At 42.0% G+C, this 24,395-nt stretch overlaps 1 protein-coding gene and 1 non-coding gene across 9 annotated transcripts in view; both read right to left on the reverse strand.

The window, feature by feature from the left end:
• Positions 1 to 257: 257 nt before the first annotated feature.
• PUM1 (pumilio RNA binding family member 1) overlaps positions 258 to 24,395 on the reverse strand; it is a 130,312-nt gene continuing 106,174 nt past the window's right edge. For 5 of the 8 annotated variants that reach the window (XM_048825665.2, XM_048825668.2, XM_048825667.2 and 2 more), the window contains 8 exons: positions 13,889 to 14,156; positions 13,244 to 13,373; positions 12,400 to 12,534; positions 10,710 to 10,847; positions 8,451 to 8,576; positions 6,887 to 7,008; positions 5,636 to 5,828; positions 258 to 2,008 (listed from right to left, as the gene is read on the reverse strand). In XM_048825665.2, coding sequence (XP_048681622.1) covers positions 1,877 to 2,008; positions 5,636 to 5,828; positions 6,887 to 7,008; positions 8,451 to 8,576; positions 10,710 to 10,847; positions 12,400 to 12,534; positions 13,244 to 13,373; positions 13,889 to 14,156 — 1,244 coding nt within the window. In that variant the 3' untranslated portion in view covers positions 258 to 1,876. The remainder of the gene's footprint in view (positions 2,009 to 5,635; positions 5,829 to 6,886; positions 7,009 to 8,450; positions 8,577 to 10,709; positions 10,848 to 12,399; positions 12,535 to 13,243; positions 13,374 to 13,888; positions 14,157 to 24,395) is intronic. The other 3 variants (XM_048825670.2, XM_048825669.2, XM_048825666.2) reach the window with 1 other exon arrangement.
• On the reverse strand, positions 4,964 to 5,049 carry LOC125624899 (small nucleolar RNA SNORD103/SNORD85). The gene has a single exon (XR_007353421.1). It is a non-coding gene; the product is annotated as a small nucleolar RNA SNORD103/SNORD85 (small nucleolar RNA).

The following is a 24,395-nucleotide window of genomic DNA, read 5'->3' on the forward strand; positions in this document are numbered from 1 at the left end:
TTAATAGCCTCTCTAATCTCCATGAGCATTTCACAGTCACTATCACCATCCTGGTCAGGTGGTCTGTAATATATCCCTACTGCTATATTCTTATTATTCAAGCATGGAATTACTATCCATAGATTCCTTACCCAGTGCATCATCCTTTGAAAATTGTTTTGAGAGAGATCCTTAAGGCCAGAAAGAAAGAGGCAAAGGGAATAAGAAAATTTGTCCTGGTGGCACTATACTGAAAATGTTCAAATAAAGCACAAACCCAGATTCCAAAGTTCTGTATTTTTCAAAATAAAGATCACACGTTGTTTAGAGACAATCTACACAAGAGTTACAAAAAATAGTCGCCCAGGCATAAGCATACACAGGTTTGTTAATTATACACATATGGTTACAAGTGTGCTTGCAAAAAAGTTCATTGGAAATATACACAAGGCTCTGTAAATGTACACCGTGTAGTGTTACAATTCTATATTCAAACAAGGAAAATTGACAGTATGTTACATTCACTTACAAGTAGACAAAATGCAAAATACAGTTCATCTTCTGTACAAAAAGGGAAGGTGATTCACACTTTACAAGGTGAAAGGGGACTCTGATTGTAAGGAAAACTAGGGGATTCTGTACTTTTGCACTTTTTTTTACTGTCACAAAATAAGCAAAACATTACTTTTTTAAGATTCAAAAGAACACTATTTTGAACTGAATCATTCTGTATAACATTTAGAAAGGATCGCTACTGTTCGACTAGGTGACAAATAAAACCAAGCTTTTTTTTTTAAACATTAACTAGGCTGTATAAAGAGAACATTTCCTTCAAAAGAAAAAATTTACTTCTGGTTGAAATTACAATTTACAATATACAACACTATATGCTACGACCATAAAAGGTGTGAATATACACTGAAATGCACAGGTTTTGCTAATTTTTTTCTTACCAAAAAACGGGTTTATGTTGATTCAAACTTCTCCACATTTACATTACAGAGGTTTACAAATGTACAATTGTACAATCAAAAGTATGTTCCACTACTAGGGTACATTATAGATACAGATTAGACATCAAAACAAGAAAATACTACAAATTTTTATATATGTAAAGTCTACACCAAGTATACACTATATATTTATAGAAGCAAGACCAAAGCTGAGTTGGATTTCTTTTTCCTCATGCTAAATAATCAAATTTTGTCTTTCAGTGTTAACAGAACAAACTGAGTAGGCAGTAAACAAATACACCCGCCCTTCTTGATTTAAAAACTTTCTGGGTGCTTATGTTTTCTTTCAAAACTGACTGCTAAGCTACCTTCTTTAGCATGTTATACTCCAAAAACAAAACAGAAAAAGCAATTAAAAAGTTTCAAAAACTTAAAAAATTTTTTAAACTGAAGCTTTAGCAAGTTGAATTTTTTTTTAATATTTATAAACAGCGTTAAATGCGGGTTTTTTGCCATTTAACTAAAATTCAAACTTCTTGCTGAGTTTTGAATAAAAGGAGAAAAACAGGTATTTGCAAAAAAGTCACCTGCGAGGCGGATGAATTAAAAACATTTTTTTTTCTTCAAACCAACCACCCTGAAAGTTTCCACATTTGGAATATAGATACAACAGTGAACAAAAATGTGGCCTCCCATGTACATCTGATACCTATGTACAAGTATTCTATACACCAGTAAAACAGCAGGGCAATTAGTTAATTAAAAAAAATAATTAGTACATGTTATGCATAATAAAATTAAAGAAATTTACAAAGGCTTATTTTTTGTTTGTATTTTTAGTAGTTTAGCAACCATAAAACATTTTCTAACTGTATACTGGAATATTGTCGGTTGCTGGTTTTTAAATGCCTGATGGCCAGTGAGTTTCTCTGAAATTCATTGTCTCAAATGATACCATTTGGTGGTCCACAAATTGGCCCTAAGTCAACCCCATTTTTCATGTAATATTTCTCCAGCTTGGCCAAAATGTGCTTGCCATAGGTGTACTTGCGCAGGGTCGCAATGTGAGGCCGGATCTAGGAGACAAAAAGGTTTATGGAAGTTTAGAAACCAGAACCACATACGCCCTGAGGGATTTCTGTACTCGGACTCCTTCAAGGACAGTCTTATACCATAATAGTCACCTCCTCTCCCATTCCCCATCACCCAGCCACAACTCCCCTCCCACTGATCAATTGCTAACATGGAAAAGTAATATTAGGAAAGTAATGTATTTTAGTGGCCTTTTAATAAAAACTTTAGCAGTTGGAAACAAGGAAGAGAGCCAGCACCATGTGCTCAGCCAGCCTTCTTTGGAACATCTGATCTATGGACTACACTTTAGAACCCTATTCTAATACCTTAGTGGTTTATTTTTAATTTATAGTTCAGTAACGTAAGTGCAGCAGTGACTTTAGCAAAGGAAAACTAAAAGCAGTTTGGGTTATTTTTAGGTGGGCAGCGTCCTCAGTTTAAGAGCAGTTTGATTTAGAGGTGACTGGAAAATGGAAATCCCATCCCACGAAAAACATCGTATTTTTGAAAAAGTTTGTCTTTTCATCCTGCTTTGGGACAAAAATGTGAAGTTTTCCGTGGGAAGGGATTTCCAGGAAAATCCCATTGAAAAAGATTGGAATTTTGCAGCTTTCTACAGACAAAGTGAAACCAACAAGAGCCTTCCAGGTGGACAGCTGGCTGCCAAAGCTGGGAGGAGGCTGACAGCCAGGGAGGTAGAGAGTTGGGGCATTCAGCCTCACCTGGAAGGCTCTCATCAATTTCACTTCCTGCCTACTGGGAGTTGCTGGAATTTTCAGATGGAAAATTTCAATGTTGTGGAAAGGACATTTTCCACCAGAAAATCATTCTGATGGACAATTCCTGAACAGTTCTGATCAGATTTCTAACCCCAATGTTTACAAGGGACTTGTCTTCTTGGGGAAATTAACTGGCAGAACTATAACAGTATATGTACCCATGAGGACACTATTCTGGGGTAAAAGTCACTTTTATTCTGAAATAGAGCATCCACACAGGGGCCTAGCTGGAGTACATGTAATTATACCACTGTAGTTCTGCCACTCAATTTCTCTATGTAGACAAGTCCTAAGAAAAGGATGAGTCATGACAGCGATACATGAGAAAGGTCCACACTGCTTGTGTATTTCTTCAATGACGTAACTAGAAGGCATATTTTAATTTCAAGGTTGAAACTATAGGAATGGTGAGTAAATACATTGAAAATTGATGCATAAATATTTTCTCCTTCTCCTCTCCTCCCTAGGAAAGAAAAATACATTATTGTTCCATTTCCCTAAGGTAGGAAATCCTAAATCCACCCCCTCTTCCTTTAATTCAGGCACGAGTTGATTTGAGCCCATTTAACCTCAAGAACCCAATTATCGGTCTTGTAAACGTCACAAACCTTTTTGCCTTTCCCTTCCTCACCCTAATATTTCCAAAGCAGGTTCAACTGGATAATTTGGAAACTGGCTGTAGAAAACACGCTAACTCCGCAACGGTGTTTCTTTGTCTTATCCCTCAACAGCCTGCATCTGTGATTCTTTTCTGAGTTTTCACTGTCCAGTTTGGTGATTGTATACAGTTTAATGGTTTGGTCATATTCTTGTGTGTTAAAATAAATGTATCGTTTTTACAGTATAATGGCATTGCATCAATAAACTGGCTGTAGAAAACGGCCATTAAAACAATCTGCAAGCAAAGTCCATTATTTTGGATGAGCCCTGTAGAAGACAGACTACATTTTAAAAAGCCATGTTATTACGCCCATGACATAGTTACACAGAAACCTAATTAGCTGCTTATTCTGATCAAAGGAAAGGAACTGGCTTGACAGAAGGAAGCACAAGGTACTAACACCCCTCCCCTCAAGTGACAGTATAGCTATTGCAGAATTATATGCTGGTATAAATACCCACCTCCAGAATAAAATTACATTATTTCAGATTACGCCCTCCATCTTGGCAGCAGATAATTAAGCCCTGTTCAGAATTTTAGTCTTTGCCTGTAGATTGTTTTAATGATAATTATTCCACCAAAACTATACCAGTTAACTTCCCCAAGCAGATAAGCCCACACACACTGTGGTGTACAAATTACATACATGCTCCTTTTATTTTAAAGGAACACTGTCTGGTCAAATGACTTAATGTCTAGCTTCAATTCTCAAAGGAGTCTAAAGGAATTCAATTTCATTAGGATTTGGTACCTGACTCCTTGGGTTCCACTGAAAATCCCAGCATTTAGATTTTACATTCCCATGTTGGCAACTCTCATAATTGTATTATTAGTCTAGCTATAATTGGTGCTTTTCATACAGCCCCAATCCCTGCAGTTGTGTGATTGTATGAAAATCTCAGATTTAGGGGGAGTTTTTTTAAACAAGTTTCTGTCCCTTGTGGTTGTAGAGAAAAACTTGAAAACACAATTGCTAAAGGTTCAAAAAACAGAAAGCAAATAAAAAGCCCAAAATTATTATTTTAAAAATCTCATTATTTTGAATCCAGGGTTGGTAGTATTGCAATATTTAAGACAAATTTGTTTCCTTATTTAAAAAACAAACAAATCTAATCTTGCAACCTTTGTAAACTCAAACACTGCAACAGTGTACGAATAAACTAACAAAAGTAAAACTGACTAATGTATTAACTCACCAAGCTCAGAAAAATGCAGAAAGCAAACAGTGCAACTAAAGACAGAAAGCAAAATTGAGTTTTCAATTTGATTAATCTAAGGTGTTCTTGCTAACAAGGAAATTTGTTTAAAAGTAATTTTTAATCTGACACTAGCTTTTTAAATGCAGTGTATGCTGCATATTCCAAATGGATGAAGCATTCCATAGCATAGAAGTTACATCAAGTTTTTAAAGAAAGTCTATTTAAAGTGCTGTTGTAATGTTTCAGCATGAAATGACAAACATGGTGACTGTCCTTAGAATTCCTGTTAACAGCTCTGGATTCAGCTGTTTCTAGAAGTCTGACTCAGCTCCTCTGAGTACATGGTGAGGTTCTCATTATTGAACAGCATTCTCAGTGAGGGCAAGTGTGTCATCATTGCCAGACCTCTGAAACGTACCTGAATTTCAACATGTCTAGCTGGCTTTGTTACAGCCCAAATTGTATCAGCACTTTTGTTATAAAACCCCATGTTCACATGCATGTAAGTAGGCCAGAAAAGACTGGTAAAGACCCTAGATGAGTTTTACCTCCAAGTGTGTAAATGGTATACCTGGAAGGAGGGATAAACCAATGGCAGTCCTCGTGATGAGACAAGTATGAGTCACTCTATAGAGAGAGATATATGCTTGAAATGCCAGCTTTCAGGGAATATTTTTAGGATCTCAGGACTGCCTCTCAACTCCCATGATTTTTGAAAGTGCCAGGATTAGAGCCACGCACAGCTCACTAAATATCAGCTTTATCAGGAGGAATTCCTCATTCTTACTGCTAGAGATTAATGAATTTGTCTTAGAATGTAACACGCAATGCTTGGCATAAGCAGTTCAATATGTTGAGAACCTGACTGATAGGTTGCACTCTGAAGAGGTTTAGGTTCCAGCCACTTAGATCTTTGTGCTACAAACTCCAAAATCTATGATGATTCCCAAGCACAAACCCTACTGTTAGTAACTGGTGGCAGCTGCTTACCTTGTGCATGACAATCTTCCGTTGAGCTGGTTCTGCCACATCAATCATTTTCTGTACCACGTAGTTGGCATACTGATCTTTCATCATGGTGTATAAGGCACTGTGAGGGCCGTCGTTCATAGTGCACACCTCATCAATCAACATGGCACGCTCCGTGCGGGAGGCGTGAGTAACACATTTCTCCACAACATTGCTGCAACACAAGAAGGTGGTAGTATGTCACCCCACAATATCCCGATTTAGCTTTCCAGTCAACTCCAGAGTGATGATCTTGAGGTCTCTAACTGAGAATGGCCATTAGGAAAGCCAGGAAGTGCTGGTATGGAAATTCAGCAGCATGATATTTTGGAATCTTGACCAAAGATCTTTTGGTTTCTATTAACGACAAAGCTCAAAAGGCTCACATGGACTAATATTTAAAAGTTCATCCACATCCCTTTGATCTGGAAAACTCACAAGAACAAGGAGTGGGGCAAGATTTACAGGATTTCATGGTTGGGCTGAGATGCATACATCCAAGAGCAGTCTTTCTAGAACCGCTGTTTCACATCCTGAGCAAAACTAGGAAGCATAGAAGCACATGCAAAAAAAGACGTTTACTGCACTATTTCAAACCTTGGATTTGATAAGCAATTTGAGCAAAGGATCAGCTCAGGTCTTATTTCATCCAAATTAACTTGTGCATCCCTAGTTTGAAAGCCTATAGTGTAAAATTTTAAGTTTATATCACATCCATGCTATCTGAGTTGTCCTTAGCATGTCCCTCTTAGCATTGTATTTCAACTTGAAAGGAGATCCTGGGTTAGAACAGGGAAATGCAGGACAATTAAAAGAGGGATGTGATATCTTAGTTTCGGTGAACACCTTCCATAATTACTCTGTTTGACAGGAAGGCAAATGACTGTTATTGCCTGTCATCTCTGGAGGTCCAAGTGTAAAATGTGACATACGAAAAGGGAAAAGGGTTTGCTGGTCTCAACTTCTGTTCTAGAGGACCTGGGTTTATAGCACAGAGTCACCAAGTGATTTGCTACAACTATTGTGTGCTGCACAGGGGAGACAATGAACTGATTAACACTCTGCATGGGAGATGGACAGTACATCTCAGTAAAGCAAGCCAGGGAGGAAGCAATTTGGAATAACTGTGTTAAGATACTTCCCTGGCATGCTACTGCTAGCTTCTGGCATGCTAGCACATGTAGGAGAAACAGTGTTTTTATAGGATTTGGACTTTACGAAGCAAATGCAAACCTGGCAAATTTATGTTGACTCAACACGAGCACGTTGCCTCTAATTTCTGCTACGATCTTGCTTTTGTCCTCAGGCCGACCATGTTCTAGTACATGCTGGATAACATAGTTCCCATATTGATCCTGTAACAAAGCGTATGGAAACCATTAACGCTGAACCAGCTCCCTGTGCTAGTAAGTTTTGTAAACTTTAGTTTAACTACACACTAATTAGTCTATAATTAGCTGAAATGATATAATCAATATTTCTACTGCTAGAGAAGGTCACATTCTAAAATTTTAACATGACATAAAAGACTAACTCTGTGCCAATTATAATCCAGAATAATTGGTTCTTGAGCATGAAGCATGTTGATTATACTAACTGCTTAAGCAAAGAAACCATTTCAAATGTCCTCAACCTCCAAGTTCTAGAATACTGAAACACCTACACTAGAATACTAACACAGTTCACAGAGCCAATCCCCTGTCCTCCCCTCACATACCTTCGAGACACCCCACCTGCCCCGCCCTGCACATGGCTAGGTGTGTAGCCTGCCAGTGAGCCAGTAATTTCTTTTCTTTACTTTTCAAAAGGCTAAAAAGCTTTGATGCTTTCAACTTGTACCCAGAAGGTATATTTATACAACAGCTGGGAGGGTGCTCCCCAGCATGGGTTGTGAGACTCTACATGCTAGCTCTGCATGTGGCTTTGGCAGGCAGCATGAATGGTGGCTCAGACTAGTCCCCTGAGTACAAATGCGCCTGACCCCCCTAGTACGTCCTCAGGTGGCCAGCCTGAACCCCTGTCCATGCTGCCACAGGTACACTGCTGTTTTTAGCATGCTAGCTTGAGCACAACTAGTGCATGTCTATCTACGCATGCCGAGAAGCCTCTTCTACATACTGTCTAGACCAGCAGCTCTCAGCCTTTCCAGGCTACTGCAACCTTCCAGGAGTCTGATTTGTCTTGCGTACCCCCAAGTTTCACCTCACTTAAAGACTACTTGCTTACAAAATCAGACATAAGATACAGAAGTGTCACAGCCACACTATTACTGAGAAATCGCTGACTTTCTCATTTTTGCCATAGAATTATAAACTAAATCAATTTCAATATAAATATTATACACTGCAATGTAAGTATAGCATATAGAGCAGTATAAATAAGTCATTGTCCGTGTGAAATTTTAGTTTGTACTGACTTCACTAGTGCTCTTTATGTAGCCTGTTGTAAAACTAGGCAAATCTCTAGATGACTTGCTGTACTCCCTGGAAGACCTCTGGGTACCCCCAGGGGGACGCGTAGCCCTGATTGAGAACCACTGGTCCAGACATACCCTTATATTATAATACTTGCAATCTTGGGTTCCTTTTATGCTGCCACCCTTGTCTTCTCCCTCCTCCCCTGGTTGTGGGCTACACCCCACTACATCTTGTCCCTCGTCAGAGACTGTAAGCTCCCCGAGGAAGGGACTGTACGTCTGTACAGCGCCGGCAATACCAGAGCCCCAAAACTTCAGCAATCCAGAGCAATAACGAAAACAGGCTGTACAGCAATCTCCCTCCTAATTCCTGCCCACTACCTGCACAAGCTGCTCGGTGTGTTGATGAAGCTCCTCCAAGATGGGAAGAGTCTGCTCAGGCAGACAATGCTCTAGGATCCGCTGAATCACACGACAGCCGTATGGATGAGTAGACAATGCGAATACCTGCATTCAACAGATACAAGTCAGTACAGGAAACACTTCTTTTAGTCCCACTTTTTGAAGCTTAAGCATTCTTTATAATTGAATAGAAAAGTGATGGTAAAAATAGCAGCATCTTATTCACTGAATCTGTTCCACATATGTAACCAAAATTATGACTGAATGATTGCTAGTGCTCAGGTCTTCTGAGTCCCAATTTATTGCTCTACCTACCAGGCCACACTATGAGTAGTAAGGCTACGTTTATGTCATGGAAGTTACAGAATCTGTGACTTCCAGAGACCTCCATGACACTTTGTGCTTCAACCTTAGGATTCCTGCGAGGGGCAACAGCCTCCTGAGGCTCCCCCCACTCCTTACAGGGTTCCAGCAACAGGCGACAGCCTCTGAGGGGGCTCCCCCGCGGGACAGCATTGCACCACTGGCCTGCTAGGTGTCCTTGGACAAGCCACGTCTCTGCCTCAGTTTCCCCATTTGTAAAATGAGGATAATGATATTAACCTTCCTTGTAAAGTGCTTTACAAGAGCTGGATGTTGTTATTATAAAGACTGATTTACAACTTTCTGCTTTGGCTGGATGGATACTTTATGCTGGTTATCAACTATAGTTACATGCCAAAAATTATGTAAGAAGTGGCTTAAAGAGGTGACAGGTAAAAAAGCTTAGTGGAGGGTGAAGTACATTCTGTCCTTCAATCAGTACTGAGGACACATGATAAAATACACTAATAACTGAATTTCCTCAACTCTCTGGGTTTATTTTACGACCTTACCATTTCATTGTAGGGGTACCCAGGTGTCAAAGAATCTTCCCCCTTCCAAAAGCATGAGAATAGGTTGAGAAGAACTCACCTCCCTACTCAGTCAAGCACTCTTGCTCAACTTGTTATTTAAAGCAAAATATTCTCTTCAGCTGTTTAAAACCAATTAACACAAAGCCGCTACTCTATCTCAGCCGGATAGGCTATAAAAATTATAATAAAAAGCTTCTTCTGAATTGAACAAGCACACAAAAGCCTCTTCAAAGGCAGTTAAATTCTGACATGATCTTGAGGTGCCATGTTTACGCTTTCAGTATAAAGTCCAGATGGAACTGGCTCATTTCACAAGATGAGAGAAGATTTTTCTAATCGCCAGTATCTGGGATCTAAGTTTCTAGCGATACTCTTTCTGCCTTTTAGATTGCCTCCTGCATTGATACTCCACTGGAAGAGTTAGAACGTAACTGCCTAGCTTGTTAAGGAACATGGCAGGCTAGAATCTTGCTTGCTGTCCTATAGCTGACAGGTTTTGCAATGCTAATGGTAATAAACGAACTGGGTGTGTTCGTAAAGAAAGAAGCAACTTGAAAACAACCATAGAGAAGACTCAATGTATAAGAAGGTGTTTTTTTTAACTGTTACTTTTCTGACCATAAGTGTGCTTTAAAAGGTAAGCGAAATGAGGACTGAAAGAGTCCTAGCATCAAAACGAAAACTCACTTTCAGGCTGGGATTTCATCTTTCAGCTTCAATTCAAAGCCAATTATGGCAGCAGAGCTGGAGACACTTAAAATAGGGATTTTATAATGAAAAGGTCAGGATAACTGAACTACAATAGCACAGATAAAGGCTGCTACATAATTAAATGGCTATTCATAAGCATACTAGGAGTTCCAGGAATGGAATGGGGCAGAAATGGCTCTACATCTCTGGAGGTAAATTAAATTAAACTTTCTGGCCCACAACTGGACCCTTGGGAAAGCTTTTCAAAACAAATGTCACGATGAAAATTTACTAGTCCAGCCACAAAGCAAAGCATACTCATCATCCTTACTATGAAGACTGGTGGAAAAAAACTAAATTGTTCACCCACCAAAAAAAAAAAAATATTACTTGTTCCAGTGAAATAGATTTTTGCAAGGCTGCTCTGTGAGATATCTCGGCAGGCAAAAGGACAATGCTTGTGACTGAAGAGGTGTCCACCCATATTTTATTGCTAAATTCTTCCCAGGGGTGTTTGCAGGAAACAAGCCGTTACAGCTGAAAACCCAAAGGTCTGAGTGAGTTATAGCAACTAAGCTTCTGTTCAAAGTGATACTAAACAACACAAATAATGAGGGCTCAACATTTTATTTCTATCTTCTCAAGAACTTACCTGCCCCTTAAATGCATCAATGATAAACTGCAGGGACTGAGGCTGTACACACTCAATACACTTCTGCACCACGTGATTACCATTCTGGTCTTTCACACACTTCAGTACATGGCCATCTAGCTCCCGTACCATCTCGTTCTATTGGAAAGAAAGACAGATACAAACAGAAAGCACCCCCGGAGTTCATAGCTTACAAATATCCATGCAGAATCTTCATTAATAACCCCCACCAAAAAAAAAAACCCACCCAAAAAAACCAACCAAACAAAAAACAAAGGACATCCACGCTAAATCTAAAGTTTAAAAGTCCTCCATGAAGAACTTGGTTGTGTCTCATCACTACCGTAATGAAAGTTTTCCAACAGTTGATGATGCGGTGATGCTATGCACTAAGCTTACTGTGCTACACAGATAACTAATAAAAAGCCATTTATGATTACAAAGTTAGGTGAAGCAGTTGTCTAGTTAAGGAACAACCGACAAGCATCCTGTCTCAAACATCCATATGCATTGCAGTTAGCATTCATATGAATAATGCAGAACGCAGAGAACTTACATTAAAAAAATTTGAAGTGAAAATACATGAGAAATACTTTAGTCATCAATGTAATGCAGCCATTGCTGGAGTAGATGGTGATAATTATTCAGAGCACAGCAATGCCATATAATAGTACAGGACAAAGTAAGTGGAACTCAGGTAAGATTAATCTAATTATAATAGGAGTTTAGGCGACAGTGGAGCTAACAGCTCCACTCTTATAAAACATGGTGTGGAATCTATAAAAACAACCAACGGTCAGGATTTCACTTTTACAACTGATCCACACCATGCCACTTTCAGGATCAGAGAACTGCTCCACACCATACTGGGACATTAATTCAGCAAAGACTTAGACTGACAGGAACTTCTCTTGGGCCCCCACACCACGATTTCTTGCAGCACAAACACCCCTCCCTATTGCTGTGCTGAAGAAATAGCCCGAAGTAAATATACTTCTAAATTAACAACTGAAATGGGCTTTAATAAGCCAATGAGAGATCCTTAAATTGTGATTCCCAAAAATCTTTGGAAGCTGGATCATGCACTGCATTTCTCATTTTAAATATCTACGTTGTTAATGAAATCCTGGATGAGGGAATGGGATCTTTGCCAGTCTGTTCGCAGCAGAATCTAGGTGATTTCCCATGTGTGTCTAATACTTGGTCTCTCTGGCTAATATCTTGGAAGGAATAAAGAATTCCTCCCAAGTACGCAAGAGTGCATTAAGTATATAGTTGATGTTGAAAGGCAGGATTTTGACCTCCTACATTAATGCAGCAAAGTCCTACTGAGTGGGAACAATTTGGGAACAAAAAGCAACAATTTGGGAACTGTTTACTTGGAGGGATTTAAATAGCCGTCTGCCAATTCACTATCAACGTCCTCACGTGCCACATTACAATGTGATTACAGGAACCACTGGAAATTGTTTAACTGTGAGATGGCACAGTCTGATGGCACTCCTTGTCTGTAATGGATTCACAGAATGTCACACACTTATCATGCACATGAAACATAACATATATACCACAAACCAAATCTAAGGAAAACCACTGACAGACAAAAACAATGCAACAAGTGTATAATAATTCAAGTACCAAACAGCAAGAAACATTCAACATCAAGAAGAAAGTTAAAATGGAAACTTACAATTACCTGCTGGTCTGGGGGGATAAACTCAAGAGCCTTCTGAATAACTCTGCAGCCGTACATCTGCAAAGCCAGGGACAGAACGTGCCCACGGATACGTTCTGCCAAGGCCAACTTCTGATCAAGACTGCCAAACTAGAAAGGAGGACAGACACTGTTGTTCTAACATGCACCAAACCTTTGTGAAGCCCAGGAATAGACTGGGAAAGGAGGGGCAGTAAGCAGGTTATAATGTTAAAGTCTCTGGTTTCGCATTTCAAAGCCCAGAAGAGCATGTGGAGTCCCTGAAAGAACTGCATGCTCTCTGGGTGTGTATCAACAAAACGAGGTGGTGACTGTGTGTCAGACATGCCCGATACATTCAACAGAAGTCAAGTGACAAAGGTACTGAACTCACCACATTCAGACACATATACCAGCTGATTAACACAGTGACACTGAAAAAGTTCCTGGAAAGACCATGCACTCCAAGCAAGCCTCCCCTAACCAGCCCTTCGTACAATTTCCATACAAACAGGATGTGGCCCTCAGGCCAAAAAGTTTACCCACCCCTGTTGTAGAGGATCTAGGCACCTCCCGAGGGGAGAATTTTTAAAGAGATATCTGACACCTGGTGCATCCTAAAGGCAAAACAAGTACTCTTCCGAAGCGTTTAAGAGCCTCAGGCCTGAGTCATCCCAGCAGGGAGAATTTAGCAGCATCTGGAGATGGAGTGACTACCCTGTCAGTGCTGAACAATCTCCTACCCTTATTTGGTGGCAGGGTCTTTACATAGCTACCCTCCAGCGCCCCAGGATTAGTTCCTGTCGGACAGGAACTAGCAAACAAGGGAATGAAAACTCACTTCAAAGAACTTCTGTATGACGTAATTGCCAAACACATCGACCATCAGTTGGTAAGCTGCCTGTAGGATTTCATTGAACACAAGCTGGCGCTCAGCAGGGGTGGCACGCTCCAGTTTCAGCTGAATAAACCTGAGGAACAGGATTGGTGTGATGTTATAATTCGAAGGGCTACTGGCACATGCTCCCTCACTGTATTCATTCTACTAAAAACCCATTCCAAAGCCCCATGTTTTCTGGCTCAAAATAAACCGAGTTACATACAGTGCCTATTTGAAACTCTAGGTGATGGCACAAGTACAAATATCCCAAGAATCTCCCCGTTGCACAGCAAAGCACATCCTGACGCAGGGTTATTGGTTACTTCCTGCTTGGACAGCCCTTTGAACACTGGGAGCATGAAGTGATGCTGGCACAGCGAGCAGGTTAACTAGGTAATGAGACTGCTCCTATTTACACACAAAGCACTTGGGGACAAACACTGGTGGCAGAGTATCTACAAAAAGGAGCATGAGAGTGAAGCAATTTGGTTGCACAGTTTCCGCTCCTGTGTAGAGCCTCCTTGCTTCTGATGTTCACTGCACACTGAGCTGAACAAGAAGGGAGTGTCCTAAAAGTGTCATATTGTGTATTGTTTTTAATCCCACCTGGATCCATGCTGATCCTGGGAAAACTCCATGATGTGCCCGGCAATCTCCCTGAGCTGCAGGTTAGGGTACCGGTTATTGCGGAAGTCTTCGAGCAGCCTGCTTCGGCCAGAGGGCATGACATCAGACATCCCGTAGCGCAGGCGAGAGGAGGGGAACAGTGTGCTGCTGGGGCTGAAGAGGCTAGAGGCACTGCTTGCACTGCGGTACTTGGCTTCAGCTCCAGGGGCAGCGGAGATGTAGCGGCCGCTACCATTTGTGAGCCCTCCTGTGGGTCACAAAAATGAGGATGTTTCAGAAGCTAAAGGTGAGCAGCTGAATGACTGGGCTCCAGACAGAGACAAGAGCTCTTTGTAGGACTATTTCTATGCTATTCCTAGTCCAGCTAAACTCGTTTTGCTGGCAACCTGTTCTTGAAGACAGACTGGACAAACTGTCCCAGGAAACAGTTTAGCTAGGACTGTGTTTAAGCATGGTTCTTTAATTCGGCACTATTGCATTTAAGCAGAACTGCCTAAAGATTTCACTGGGGAGTTTGGCTTAAAACTGATAAGGCCTTTAGTTCCTGAGACTGTTTAAAGGAGTCTAAAAATCTGGCATGCTGTCAGTTTCAAGTCTTTCCTATCACAATACAGCGACTGTCCGCATCCCTTTCTGACTCTCCTAGCCCATCCAGGGCCCACCCTGTACTTTAAAGTCCCTTTTAAGGATGTAGTGTAGTAATATGTACAAGTGTGAAAGGGTAACATCTGTATTTCCACAAGTGGCAGTCCTTGCTAATGCAATAGGAATTTAGCAGCTTTTAAAGTTGCAACCGTGTGGTTGGCCCATCTTGGACTGTCTCCCCCAGGACAAGACAGGCTCCCAAAGCTACTTTTACAACTTTAAAGGGATCCTCAGGTGCATTAGAAGTGTTTCAGATACATCTGCGCCAAGTCTCCCTGTCAACTTGTGTGGTTTTTCAATCATATTTTCCTAATTTTCCAATGTTTTTCTTTCCTCTGTCGTCGCGTGAAACGACTCACTCAAAATAAACCGACTACACAAGAAAACAGTGAAATTTAACACAATGAGCTGCCAAATGCACAAAAGAAACAGAATTATTTATTTTCCACTACAGTCTTTCAGTTAGCAATTTTACCTCTTATTGGTTAAAGGGAGTCCTACTGTCCCTTCAATATATGTTTCGCTGGGAAACCTCGGTGAGCAAATATAATTATTGAAAAGCTTTCAAAAATAGCCCCAAATGATCATCTTCCTGTTAGGAGAAGTGGGGAAGAGTTTAGGATTCATACTACATTTAGGGGATGCACAGGTGGATGGAAAGTCACTTAAAAAACCCAAACACCGTTTCTTTATCCATAACTGTAATTTCTCACAAAGTTCCATCAACTGTTACAAACTCGCCCGGTCCTGCTACCCACTCAGCTTCGCTGAAGACTTTCCCCCTTTACATACAGCAGTGTTTCTCAACCCTTTTGATACGAGGGACCAGCTTCCTAAATTGAGTCAGGGAGAGCTCACGGACCAGTCGTTGAGAAACACTGATATACAGGACCCAGGCTCCCTCTAGTGGACAGCTGTTGCAACTCATCTTGAGGAACAAGATTTTACTATTAAGAAAAAAAAAAAAGGAGTCCTTGTGGCACCTTGGAGAGGAACGAATGTAGTTGGGCAGAAGCGTTCGTGGGCTAGAGCCCACTTCACCGGATGCATGGAGTAAAAGATACAGGAGCAGGTATAAATATATGAAAGGATGTGGGTTACTTTACCAAGTGTTAGGTCAGTCTAACGAGATAAATCAATTAACAGCAGGGTACCAATAACTTTTGAAGTGGTGAGGGAGTGGCCCATTACAGACAGCTGAAATTACACCATCTGCTCAAGAAACTCCCTAAAGCAGCACAGGAACAAATCTGCACAGACACACCCCTAGAGCCCCGACCTGGGGTATTCTACCTGCTATCCAAGATCCATAAACCTGGAAATCCTGGACGCCCCATCATCTCAGGCATTGGCTCTCTGACAGCAGGATTGTCTGGCTATGTGGACCCTCTCCTCAGGCCCTATGCTACCAGCACTCCCAGCTACCTTCGAGACACCACTGACTTCCTGATGAAACTTCAATCCATCGGTGATTTTCCTGTAACACCATCCTGGCCACTATGGATGTAGATGCCCTCTACACCAACATCCCACACAAAGATGGACTACAAGCCGTCAAGAATAGCATCCCCGATAGCATCACGGCAAACCTGGTGGCTGAACTTTGTGACTTTGACCTCACCCACAACTATTTCAGATTTGGGGACAATTTATACATTTAAGTCAGTGGCACTGCTATGGGTACCCGCATGGCCCCTCAATATGCCAACATTTTTATGGCTGACTTAGAACAAAGCTTCCTCAGCTCCCGTCCCCTAACGCCCCTACTCTACTTGCGCTACATTGACGACATCTTCATCATCTGGACCCATGGGAAGGAGGCCCTTGAGGAATTCCACCAAGATTTCAATGATTTCCACCCTACCATCAACCTCAGCCTGGACCAGTCCACACAAGAGATCCACTTCCTAGACAGGTTTCAGAGTAACAGCCGTGTTAGTCTGTATTCTCAAAAAGAAAAGGAGTACTTGTGGCACCTTAGAGACTAACTGGTTAGTCTCTAAGGTGCCACAAGTACTCCTTTTCTTTTTACTTCCTAGACACTACAGTGCTAATAAGCGATGGTCACATCACCACCACCCTATACCGGAAACCTACTGACTGCTATACTTACCTACATGCCTCCAGCTTTCATCTAGACCACATCACACGATCCATTGTCTACAGCCAAGCTCTAAGATACAACCACATTTGCTCCGATCCCTCAGACAAACACCTACAGAATCTCTATCAAGTGTTCTTAAAATTGCAATACCCACCTGGTAAAGTGAAGAAACAGATTGACAGAGCAAGAAGGGTACCCAGAAATCACCTACTACAAGACAGGACCCACAAAGAAAGTAACAGAAAGCCACTAGCTATTACCTCCAGCCCCCAACTAAAACCTTTCCAGCGCATCATCAAGATCTACAACCTATCCTGAAGGACGACCCTTCACTCTCACAGACCTTGGGAGACAGGCCAGTCCTTGCTTACAGACAGCCCCCCAACCTGAAGGAAATACTCACCAGAAACTACACACTACTCAACAAAAACACCAGCCCAGGGACCAAACCTTGCTACAAACCCTGGTGCCAACTCTGTCCACATATCTATTCAAGGGACACCATCATAGAAACTAACGACATCAGCCACACCATCCGGGGCTCGTTCACCTGCACATCTACAAATGTGATATATGCCAACATTGCCCCTCTGCCATGTACATTGGCCAAACCGGACAGTCTCTACGCAAAAGAATAAATGGACACAAATCTGACATCAGGAATCATAAAATTCAAAAACCAGTCGGAGAACACTTCAATCTCTCTGGTCACTCAATAACAGACCTCAAAGTGGTAATTCTTCAACAAAAAAACTTAAAAAACAGACTCCAACGTGAAGCTGCAGAACTAGAATTAATTTGCAAACTAGATACCATCAGATTAGGCCTGAATAAAGACTGGAGTGGTTGGGTCATTACAAAACCTAAACTTAATTTCCCCAATACTAATTTCTCCCTACTGTTACTCACACCTTCTTGTCAACTGTCTGTAATGGGCCACTCTCTTACCACTTCAAAAGTTATTTCTCCTCCCTTGGTATCCTGCTGTTAATTGATTTATCTTGTTAGACTGACCTAACACTTCGTAAAGCAACCCACATCATTTCATGTATTTATACCTGCTCCTGTATCTTTTACTTCATACATCTGATGAAGTGGGTTCTAGCCCATGAAATCTTATGCCCAAATAAATTTGTTAGTCTCTAAGGTGCCACAAGAAATCCTAGGAGTTTTTTTGCTGATACAGACTAACACGGCTACCACTGAAAGATTTTACTATGTGGTTCAGAGAAAGACATTCTTATCCAAGTGGAACCCAGTCTGCAAGGCCAGTATGGGGGCAGAGAGGAGCACAGTGCCCGAAAATCCAATAAGGCATCTCTGACAAGGAGGTGGAAGAGAAAGAGGTTGAGTGATGCATACATCTGTAGGGCTGCCCACCTGAAGAGCATGCCTCCTTTAGCCAAGCTTGCAGCTGCCAGTGCTGGGAACAAAATTAACTGCACTTTCCCATGGTACTTAGTGAAGAGGTTCCCTGAGAGAGACATCCCATGGGAGTCAAGTAACTGAAAATGGTCTCACTGAGTTCCCACTCCCCTGGGAAGAATCTCCTTGATTGTTCAGCTTCTTCTGGATACAAGGGGCATATATGAAAACTCCCCATCCTGCACACCCCAGGAGAGAGAAGATCTCTCTGCCAGTGGTGTGGCTCTCATCTTCTATGTGCACAGCGGCTAGCTGAGCAGGAATTCTGGGAGAAAGTGAGCCAATGGCTTTCTTGACTACTGGTAAATCTAGGAAATTTATGCTTTAATAGTACTCCCTCCCAAACCAGTTCCTATGAAGGTCATTTTTCATCTGAAGTGGCATCTGATGAATACATATGATGGGAAGGTCTGATAGCTACTTAGAATCCTAGAATCTCGGGGTTGGAAGGGACCTCAGGAGGTCCTCTAGTCCAACCCCCTGCTCAAAGCAGGACCAATCCCCAACTAAATCATCCCAGCCAGGGCTTTGTCAAGCCTGACGCTAAAAATATCTAAGGAAGGAGATTCCACCACCTCCCTAGGTAACGCACTCCAGTGTTTCACCACCCTCTTAGTGAAAAAGTTTTTTCCTAATATCCAACCTAAATCTCCCCCACTGCAACTTGATACCATTACTCCTTGCTCCGTCATCAGCTACCACTGAGAACAGTCTAGATACATCCTCTTTCAAACCCCCTTTCAGGTAGTTGAAAGCAGCTATCAAATCCCCTCTCATTCTTCTCTTCCGCAGACTAAACAATCCCAGTTCTCTCAGCCTCTCCTCATAAGTCATGTGTTCCAGTCCCCTAATCATTTTTGTTGCCCTCCGCCGGACTTTTTCCAATTTTTCCAAATCCTTCTTGTAGTGTGGGGCCCAAAACTGGACACAGTACTCCAGATGAGGCCTCACCAATATTGAATAGAGGGGAACGATCACGTCTCTCGATCTGCTGGCAATGCCCCTACTTATACAGCCCAAAATGCCATGGGCCTTCTTGGCAACAAGAGCACACTGTTGACTCATATCCAGCTTCTCGTCCACCGTAACCCCTACGTCCTTTTCTGAAGAACTGCTGCTGAGCCATTCGGTCCCTAGTCTGTAGCGGTGCATGGGATTCTTCCGTCCCAAGTGCAGGACTCTGCACTTGTCCTTGTTGAACCTCATCAGATTTCTTTTGGCCCAATCCTCCAATTTGTCTAGGGCCCTCTCTATCCTATCCCTACCCTCCAGCGTATCTACCACTCCTCCTAGTTTAGTGTCATCTGCAAACTTGCCGAGGGTGCAATCCTCACCATCCTCCAGATCATTTATGAAGATATTGAACAAAACCGGCCCCAGGACCGACTGTTGGGGCACTCCACTTGATACCGGCTGCCAACTAGACATGGAGCCTTTGATCACTACCCGTTGAGCCCGACAATCTAGCCAACTTTCTATCCACCTTACAGTTCATTCATCCAGCCCATACTTCTTTAACTTGCTGGCAAGAATACTGTGGGAGACAGTGTCAAAAGCTTTGCTAAAGTCAAGGAACAACACGTCCACTGCTTTCCCCATATCATCCACAGAGCCAGTTATCTCGTCATAGAAGGCAATTAGATTAGTCAGGCATGACTTGCCCTTGGTGAATCCATGCTGACTGTTCCTGATCACTTTCCTCTCCTCTAAGTGTTTCAGAATTGATTCCTTGAGGACCTGCTCCATGATTTTTCCAGGGACTGAGGTGAGGCTGACTGGCCTGTAGTTCCCAGGATCCTCCTCCTTCCTTTTTTTAAAGATGGCCACTACCTTAGCCTTTTTCCAGTCGTCCGGGACCTCCCCCGATCACAATGAGTTTTCAAAGATAATGGCCAATGGCTCTGCAATCACATCTGCCAACTCCTTTAGCACCCTCGGATGCAACGCATCCGGCCCCACTGACTTGTGCACGTCCAGCTTTTCTAAATAGTCCCTAACCATATCCCTAAGTTGGATAGACTTTTAGGGCCAGAGGGGCCCATTATAATTCTCTAGTCTGAGCCCTGGTGTAGCATGGGCCGGAGCCTGCATTGAGTCCAGGCTTGTCGTATAAATGACAGGTTTAGGATGGTTTTATCTCCTTGAGCAAGGCAGAGGGCCTGGCTGAGGCTTGCTCAATTTGGGGTTGGAGTGAGAAGAGATGGCTCATTCAGAATGCCTGGCTTGGGTAAGAGGGAATCAACAGACAGGGAGTGCAAGACAACAGCTTCTGTATCCTGGTTTTGGGTAGTGGGGAGATCTGAGACAGAAGCAGCTATCCCAACACTGACTTTGCTGAACCAGTCAAGTCACTTCCCACTTCAGGCAGGAAACTTTTTGCTGGGTTTCTCCTCAGTGCATGGTGAGGGGACTCAGGTGTTAATCTGATGGCACTGTTTTATTCAAGAGCCAGCCAGAGAGGTACTGAGGTGGTGAATTCAAGGTGCTCCAGAGCTGTGCAAGGGAGGGCACAGGCCTCTGGAGCAGCAAAGTGACAGTTGCAGCCATGCTGCTCTAACTGTTCCTGGAAGCAGAACTTGGGGATTGCGTCACCTGCAGGGTCTCCAGGCTGCTCGGAATGGGGGAACTGCTGGAATGAAAGCTATTCCCAGCAGAAGGGCGATGAAAAGAAAACTCTCTGAGAAACAGCCAGCTATGACTCTTACCAAGGGAGACACTGAACTTGGGCTAGTGGGTGATATACAGTGGTTGTCCACTAGAGGGCACCTACATCCTGTTTAAAAAGAAAAGGAGTTTTCAAACCAAAATGCCTTGCAAACTGCAAGGAAGGGCAGGATTACCCAGCAGTAACGCCATACCAGCTGATTAACACTTCTCATTGGTGATCTTTTTGTACAATCTATTGCAGAGCCCTGAAGCGTGCCACTAATTGCAGCAGAACACATGGCATTAAAACCCATTAACTCAGATTAAGGTAGGGTGTGAATTTCAAGCAAAATATCTACTCCTGACTAACTCTCTGTGTAGATACCCTTATTCTGGAATAAAAGCATCCAAACGGGGATTTAATCTGGGTAGTTTATCAGGAATAACTCTAAATGAAGAAAAACCCTAAGGATTCAACAACTTTCTAAGCACCTCTTTTCCCCAACCCTGCAAAGGAGAGATCACCCATGCATTACATGTCTACATTATAGCCTCTCATTATGTGCTACAAGAATTTAAATAGCAAAGTTTCCACCAAGAGCCACAACATTTAAGACTTCAAAATTTGACCCGTCTCTCCTACATATCTGCAAGAATCAATATGTTCTGCAATGGAATTTGAGAGGTTAGAAGAAAAAAAAATATTTTGTGCAACCTAAGGCAACAGCAGAAACACTACTGGAGAGAGACTGTATGTATACTGAACTAAAATCCATGGAGGGTAGCGTTACAATAATATATTTATCTTGCCTATGCAAATTTTGTACTTTCGAGTTGTGATATAATCATCTCACTCAGGGTCTCCCTCTTGTAGTCTCTCTTTGTAGGCTATTTCAAGAACTGCTTATCTGCAGTTCACGGTACTTGGTACTGCCCAAATAACTCTCAAGATTACAATGCCAGAAAGAACCAGCTTGGTTAAATATAAGCCATATTTCACAGCTATGATATAATCAGACAACTGAAAGAACTGGGATGAATCTTCCTGGTTTGTACAGCACTCAGTAATAGAGAATACATCACTTCCCAGTTAAAAGACCATAGCCATGACATGGCTAAGGGCATGTCTACACTACAAACTTAAGTCGACCCATGTTAGGTCCACATACAGCCACCGCAGCAATTACTTAACTTCCTTCTTTTGGTGGTGCATGTCCTCACCACGAGCGCTTCCGCTGACTTAAGAGAGGCAGTGTGGGGGGCTGAGAGCCAAGGCTCTTAGCTCTGTGTAGCTCCCCGCTGGGAACTCGGCAGCCCCTGTGGCTCTTGGCTCCCTGCTGGGAACACAGCAGCTGTCTGGGCTCCGAGCTGGGAGCTCTATGCCAGGAGCCCAGGCAGCAGCTGGGCTCCCAGTAGGGAGCTGGGAGCTTCGGTGAACCTGGGCTACTGGCCAGGAGCTGGGACCCTGGCCAGCAGCGAGCAGCTGGGCTCTCACTGGAGCCCTCCACCTGCCCCAGGGTGACAGCCCAAACTGTGAGTGGCTTTCTTGTCAATTTCATGGCTCCATACCTCTTGAGGAGGTGGAGTTACTAGGCTGGTGTAGTAGGACACTTACATCAGCAGGAGTCAGGCTATAGTGTAGACACTGACATAATTAGGTTGACCTACCTTACTTCGACCCAACTCTGTACTGAAGACCAGGGCTAAATAAAGGACAAACCTGGAACAACTTGTACACCATTTAACCAATAGGACTGCTGATTCTAAATAAAATCAAACCTCAACCTTATCTACCACCATCTCATTGTGGTCCTGAAACAAAGTTGCTTGCAAGAACTTGACTTTTCTTCAAGTTGATACATTGGTAGAACTTTATTCTACACCAGGTTTCTTCGATCCCTCTTTTGCAAACTGATTAGGAACAGGTGGTTTAATAATCCCTTATAACTGGCCCAGCTGTCTTTTAAATCTTCACTGAGTGAGAGTTCCTTCCTCTCCCCATCAGAAACTAGTTCCAATATTAAGCTCTAAAGCGGATGAGACCAGACTCTGCACTAAGTCAAGATGATGAATCTAGTGTTATCAGATGATGATTAAAACATCCCCAAACTCAAAGTGAACTGGGCATTCACGAACATGACGAGAGCTTTCACTATAGCGTGAAATCCCAAAGCCCCATTCTGCACTCATTGCATAATAGACTTGTGGAAGAAGCTCACTTAATTAACACCCAAATTGAGTTTGCATTAAAAAAAAAAATCAAACCAAATTAAAAAAATCTAAATGGCTAACAAACAAATGTTATTGAGAACAGCCATAGGCAGGGAGAGCAATTATCTGCAAGGGAACTGCTCTTAAATCTGCCCTTGCATCAGACTCTGTTTCTAGACAGATGATCTTTAGCTCCTATTTTAATGTTTTGTACTGATTTTACTGTGGGACATTTAGCTTCAGTCTGATGAGCACCCAACTATACAAAATAAAATCTACAAACTTTCCAAATATATTCAACCCCTGGAAAGCTCCAGGTTATACCAACTCCTCTCTCTCACATCGAAACTCACCTTCAGGGCTACTGTATCATAACCCCACTGCACTCAAAGTCTTATATTCTACACTGATATGCCATTAAATACTGAATACAATGCTCATGTAGACCAGGAATGTGCTACACGCTGATACACACAAACTAAATTACAAGTAGGAGATATGCATGATAGACTCGTGGAAGGTGGTCACTTAATTTCAACACCCTGGTGTTGAAAGGTGCCTGTAATGGGAGATCTGTTCTAAATATTTAGGAGATTTGCCAGTCTGGATGTGTGTTCATATGAAGAGTCAAAAACAAGGTAATAACCTGAATATTGAATAATTTCCTATTTTGTACAACACATTATAATGAAAAACCAGTTAGTTACCAGTCCCCCTGAATCACTCTAGAGGAGTGAATTCTCTCATGTGGGAAGGCAGTGCTTACAAGCCCATCATTCACATATGAACACATGCATTAGTTTGGTATATTATTATGAATTTTAGTCCAACAATTTTCTGTATATTTTTGTACATTCAATGTCTACAACTCATTTCATTTCAATCTTTTCTAAGAACAATTTAAAAAGGCTAGTTGTTTTTAATGATATTTCTTACAAATTATTTAAGTCCTGGTTGGCCAGGGATGTCTTCATATAGCAATATACTAAACTCAACGTCCAACTGTGAATTTTCTTTTGATAGGCCACATCAATGTGAAATTTTCATCAACTGAACAGCTACACCTAACACAGCATAAAACTAATGCTGCTCTGGAAATTGCTACGTTTGGTATAAACTATGAGATTGCCTTAACCTACTAATTCCTTATTCAAAAATCTTTAACCTACAGGTTAAAGGATAGCTTAAAACATCTAAAAAGGTTATGGGTCAAGCCTACCTGCTCTTCTTTTTTTTTTTTTAAATAAAGAATGCTGGACACTTTTATTGTGCTTTTCTTCCATGCACTCAAAATGCTTTAGGAAGGGAGTTGAGTATTACCCACAGTTTAGAGACAGGAAACTGGGACACCGAAACTTGCATAAAATGAGAGTGAATCACTGGAAAAGCCAGGACTAGAACCCAGCTCTTTCAACTCCCCGTTCAGAGTTCTGTCTGGTATGTGAAAGTAGCAGG

Source organism: Caretta caretta, chromosome 19 (genome assembly GCF_965140235.1).
Source record: "Caretta caretta isolate rCarCar2 chromosome 19, rCarCar1.hap1, whole genome shotgun sequence".
Taxonomy (NCBI): domain Eukaryota; kingdom Metazoa; phylum Chordata; order Testudines; family Cheloniidae; genus Caretta; species Caretta caretta.